Genomic DNA, 5,746 nt, shown 5'->3' with positions numbered 1-5,746 from the left:
GAAAATGTTTTTATAAGGTACTTTGAAATACTTTTTGTAGCGCTAGTAACGAGTGATCCATCGTTACCCCTTAAAGGTGCCACGTTACCTCTCAAGAGCTAGTGATGGGGGTTCTGAAAGGCCATTGTGCGATTGATATTCACCCGGTAAGACTAGGAATTTCAACAGATTCCTTTTGTATTAGCTGTCAACGGGAAAATGAAGTGGAATCATCTCCACACTTTCTTTTAGACTGTCCAACCTTCGTGAGGCTAAGGTAATCGGCTCGCGGCGTTAACCTAACCCAACCTAACCTGTACTTCTTTGAGCTAAGAAATAGTTGGTCACATTAGGTATACCAGTCAACAGGTTCTACCGCAGCCGCAAGAGTTGCTAAGAGAAAGTTGAGTAAGTTGACACTTGGCAAATTCAAAGGCCCCGAGATACTTTATGTCATCTGAACGACAGCCAACAATTTGTCTTATATTGAACGCCGTGTGGTGAACTATCCGTAACTTAATGAATTCTCTTAACTTTGTACTAACTCAGTCAAGCACGAATGTTCATCTTATCTCAGCGCTTTGAGACAAACTATCGTAACTCAGACGCGCCTATTTTTTGTGTCTTATGTTAAGCTGTGAAGTTGTGAAGTTAAGACACAAAAATTAGACGCGTTTGAGTTACGATAGTTTGTCTGACAGCACTTAGATAAGATGAACATTCGCGCTTGCCTGAGTTAGTACAAAGTTAAGAGAGCTCATTAAGCTACGGATAGTTCACCACATTGTTGGCTGTCGGTTAGATGACATAAAGTAGCTCGGGGCCAACGAATTATTCCCGCAAAGTATTTCATAGTGCAATCACCTCTCTCTATATGATATTCTGAAAATCCTTCAAATTTCCAAGGGGTTGTAGGCCTTCACAAGTGTGTGATTAAAAAAAAATATATATATCTAAATTCGCCAATTGCTTGCCACTTGCTCAGCAAAATATCGGACACATAAATTTGCATGTATATTGGATTGGTGTGCGATGAAAAACGTTGAAAAGTGAAAATACTCACCGCAGGTCGATACACATTCAAATAAAGACAGTCTTCATCGCCAGTTGTATTAAGGGGAGTTAAAAGGTAATTCCTTTGTGTACATTCTGTATGCGGCTCTTTTGCTAGAAGTTTGCCATTCCATGGCTCAACTGGTACGGGATTCTGTCGCATAGGCAAAATTATTAAACACATTTTTCGAAACCCTTAAGATATTTCACTTTTTTCTCACTTTAAATCTTAATTCACCAATCGGCGGCTTAGCAAATGGCACGCCATAGAAAGCTGCATATCTTTCAACTTCGTTTCCAGGTTCATAAATGCCCTCAATGCATCCCAATGAGTCAATGCAAATTTCCGGCGCGTCTGCTTTTGTGGTAGCAACATTCAAATAAAATATTAAAATTATTATAAGACGATTATGCATTTTGATTAACGTTATTCGAAAGAAGTCAGGTCGTACAGAAATTTGCACAGGCTTTTATACTATCTCGAAGTTAATTATTGTTGTTGGATTCTATGCGAGAATAAAGTGAAACAAATATTGATTTTTTACTCATATTAAATGAATTTTTAAGTTAACTAAAATTTGTTTATCTCTCTCTGCAAATATCGCTAGCTTAGAGTGAAAAATTGCTAAGTCCAGTTTTTATGAAAACACATGTTTTGATACAACTAGGAAGCAAGGGATATTAAAAAATGTATCGTTTCGAATAGGATTAAGGTACTTGTTTTATTGGTGACGTGCAATCATGTCAATGGAATTAATGTCAATGACATTAATACACAGGCCAAAAGTGAAATAATTTCACTGCACTTTTAAAGCTGTATACTACGTAGTACGTACATATATACGGGGTGTCCAGGAAGTCATGGATAACCCTTCAACCGCCAGTGGGCGACATTACGGTCTACCAGATAATATATATATATAGATATAAACTTATAAAAAGTGTCATGGTTTTCGAGATTTTTTGGAAATCTCTACCTGGCGGTTGACTTCATGGACACTCTGTATGTATGTATATTAAAAGTGGATTTTGTCAATATTTTTTGAAAGAGCAGTAACGTCCACGAATTTCATTGCGCTTTCGAAAAGGTAATATAAGAAACTAGTGAACCCGCATGGCGTTAAAACGCCCATATTTCTTCCAAATCCATGTAGCCGTCTCGCATAGTAAACTTTCAATATTATTTAAATTAATTTAATTTTAAATCACCCTGTACCGGTAGAACGTTTCTAACTTCAAAAAATAAAACCAGTTTGCACATCTAAAGGCCAAGCGCTTTAACTTGACACCCCATTTTTGAAAATCGAGCGAACGGTGCAGACCATTTATGCTGCACAAAATATGCCTTCGCGGCTCCGCTGGCTTGGTCATGTCATTCGAATGGACACCGACGCTCCAGCTCTGAAAATATTCAACTCGGAACTCGCTGGTGGTAGCAGAGAAAGAGGACGGCCCCCACTGAGATGGAAAGACCAGGTGGGGAAGAACTTGGCTTCACTGGGCATTTCCAATTGGCGTCAGTTGGCACAGAGGAGAAACGACTGGCGTGCCTTGTTGAACTCGGCCAAAATCGCTTAGGCGGTTACAGCGCCAAATAAGAAGAAGTGCCCATGGACGTTACTTCCGTTGCGCCTTATTACACATCACCATAACACTTTAATTTTTTAGCATTTCTGCCATTAAATCACTTTTAAATGTTGTATTGAAAGATTTGCGAAATACTGGAAGGAAATGGCTATCAGAAGTTTTTCCCTCTCAAATAAAATTAAAATAAAAAATGAACTTAGCAACTTTGCCCTCTAAAGCAGGGTCCAAACGGACCAGAAATTAAAACGATCGGTTGAAATTCATTTCGCCACATGCGTGGTTAACTGTTCTAATTGTACGTAAATATGAGTAAAAATGAAAAACGGAGAGACAACATTTGCCATGTAAGGTGTTTATTTGTGCACAAAAAGAACAGCAATTCAACAACAAAATAGTATTTAATTATAAATAACGGACACGAAAAAAAACTAGTCGATTATGTTTACTCATGACTTGCGTAAAACTAACTGTAAATATAAAGTAAGTATACACATTCATAAGGTACTTTGTCGTTTATTACCATCGCGTATCCACTTTTTGTAACTTCTACGTATTCTTCGAAATGTTTTCGGCGAAGTGTGAGCTTGCGGAGAAAATTTTGATCAAAAAGTAAGAAAAAGTATGTTTGGACGAGGAAACATACGTCGAAGCAGCCTTTAAGCAGGTTTGGGGCGCTGAGCTTTATAATGCAACGCAGACAAATGGAGTCCAAGATGCCTTCAAGCTAAAAATGTTGGACAAGCTCCTTGTTTTTTGTCATGTGTGGCAAGCCATCTGCTCTATTAGTTTCTTAATAAATGTTCTTGCCATTTTTCCGCTATGTGCACACTTCAAATTTTCAAAAGAAATGACAAAAATCGTCACCTTCGGTCTCACAAAGCAGCTCCCCCCCACACAGTAGCAGATACAGGATTTTATTTAGGGAGGGGCGATTGGGATTAAATTGTCGTGTAATAACATTAAATTACAGGCATCTGACTTGATTCACAGCGGAGTGGCCAATCGAAGCTATGTGACCTACACAGGCATCCAACCTGCTTGAACCCCTCATATATTTTTCATGGAAATAGAGGTTCGAGTAATTTTTATGAAGTGCGAAGTAAAGTGTTCTGTGATATAATTTTACTTTTGATGCCAGGTCCATTTACAGAGTCCCCTGTAATAAAACAATTATACTATTTTGTAAAAAAAATACTAGTTAAAAAGTTATACGTCATAGTGTTCGGCCAGCTGTTGAAATTCAACAACAAAAATTAAGGGGAGTTGAGGCGAGATGCGTTAAGGAGAAGTGAATTGAAGCGAAGTGAGCTCATGTGAGGTGAAATTAGATAAGTGAAGGTGAGTTCATCTGAGGTGAGGTGACTTGAAATGAACTATGCTGAATTGAGGTGAATTGCGTTTAACAATATAACATAAATGGTAACATAACATAGCATAGCATAACATAACATAATATAACATAACATAACATAATACCGTGAAAGCTCTCATAGACGGACGATCTAATAAGCGGACATTTCCTATAAATGGACACATTTTCGGGAACGAACAATATTTGGATTTTTTCCATACAAAATGCTCTGCCCTACACGGACTTTTCGATAAACGGATGCGGCTGGGCCGCATCGTGAACTTGATTTTGGTGGTGGAATAAAAATCAAAAATTTTGTACGCTCAAGTATTTATGATAGACATTTTATTTTATTATATATGTTATATATATTATATATGTATATATATTGTTTATAAATGAAATATATTTTTTTAAATCGTAAGTTTTGAGTCATATGTTTTTAAAAAAAATACACCGTAGTAATTTTAAAATTTCAAAATTACATTTCTACACATTACATTTTCACTCAGTGTAAACTTACCTGTCATGTGCTCGTCTCCGGTACTTAGAAAACCTGAAAAAAGTTTCATTAAAGCAGTGAATTCAATTCCTCTTTGAAGCTTTTGACTAAAACAAATCGCAGCGAATGATCGATCGCTAAGTAAATAGATACCAATACTCACCAAATGGACCCAAATGATATGCACGGGTCAGGACCATAAAATTCATGATTCGGAGTGCCGACAGAGAATCCACCATTGTGTATATAAACCAAGACAGGTAGTTTTTCATCAGAACGTTACTGAAAGTTGAAAAATTAAATTTAATTAAGAACGGACCACAATTCGCGTATAAAAATTTAAAATTATCGTTAATTTCTTCATGATCCAATGCTCGGATCTAAACCAAGTTAGTATGGGACCACCTCTGAGGTTATACTTTTCCTTTAAAAAAAGAATTATTGCAATCGGTTGACTCGGTACAAAGTAATGCGGTAACGTATGTACATAAAAAAATAAAAAAAAATATTCCGACGAATTGATAACCTCCTCCTTTTTTTGAAGTCAATCAATTAGTTAGTATACATATTTTTATTTTTTTTTTAACGATATGCACGAAATGTGCTTTCAGCAACACAAAATGTATGCGTCCACGATAAAAGTCGTTCCTTACGCATTCATACAAATATAAAAAAGAAAACTCCGAAACTTCAGTAGCACCACATTAAGATTTAAAGCAGATATATGTATGTATTGGCATATAGTATTTGTACAAATGTATTTCATAAATAATAAATTCTAAGCCCTAGAAACAAAGATATCGACGCTTCTTCGCTAGCTCAAATGCAATTCCTTGACTAGAAAATTGAAATTAGCTTTTAAAAGTAGGTTGTTTAAGCAGCCGCTTAAACGTAACTCAACGGCCGCACAGTGGTCTGAATCACAAAATTTAGGTGAACAAAGGTAGGAAAATCGAGCTCGTTGAAATAAATTTTTGTTTGTATTTTTATGATTAATTTCAAACTTTATGGAATTAAAGTACAAAAAAAAAAACTAAGAAGTTTTTGTTCTAGAACGTTACTATGCGGACGCCTTTGTGGGCGTGGCTGGTGCCTCAAAGTATGAAAAAAGCAATTTTTTAAACTGCCACTCAAGCCGCACCACTCATAACATACCATTCATATGGACATCAGTGGAAAGGTCCTATGTACAAGGTACATATGTATGTGTTTATTGCATACTTTGTGGACTCATAAGTGCACCTGCTCAAGACGCTATATTCGGGGAAAGAAAT

The 5,746-nt window shown here is 36.5% G+C and overlaps 2 protein-coding genes across 2 annotated transcripts in view; one reads left to right on the top strand and one right to left on the bottom strand.

Annotated features, from left to right (window-relative positions):
• Window positions 1-872: 872 nt before the first annotated feature.
• On the bottom strand, window positions 873-1,477 carry LOC118743910 (esterase SG1-like). The gene is made up of 3 exons (XM_036476671.1): window positions 1,254-1,477; window positions 950-1,186; window positions 873-896 (listed from the first exon to the last, which is right to left on the bottom strand). The coding sequence occupies exons 1-3, from the start codon at window positions 1,446-1,448 to the stop codon at window positions 873-875; spliced, it is 456 nt and encodes a 151-aa protein (XP_036332564.1). The 5' UTR covers window positions 1,449-1,477.
• Window positions 1,478-3,057: 1,580 nt separating this feature from the next.
• Window positions 3,058-5,746, top strand: part of LOC118743909 (venom carboxylesterase-6-like) — a 4,801-nt gene continuing 2,112 nt past the window's right edge. The window contains exon 1 of the mRNA XM_036476670.1: window positions 3,058-3,099. Within this exon, the coding sequence (XP_036332563.1) occupies window positions 3,058-3,099 (42 nt within the window). The remainder of the gene's footprint in view (window positions 3,100-5,746) is intronic.

Source organism: Rhagoletis pomonella, unplaced genomic scaffold, assembly GCF_013731165.1.
Source record: "Rhagoletis pomonella isolate Grant_MI unplaced genomic scaffold, Rhpom_1.0 Rhpom_scaffold_00007, whole genome shotgun sequence".
NCBI lineage: Eukaryota > Metazoa > Arthropoda > Insecta > Diptera > Tephritidae > Rhagoletis > Rhagoletis pomonella.
This window is presented reverse-complemented; position numbering and strand designations above follow the sequence as displayed.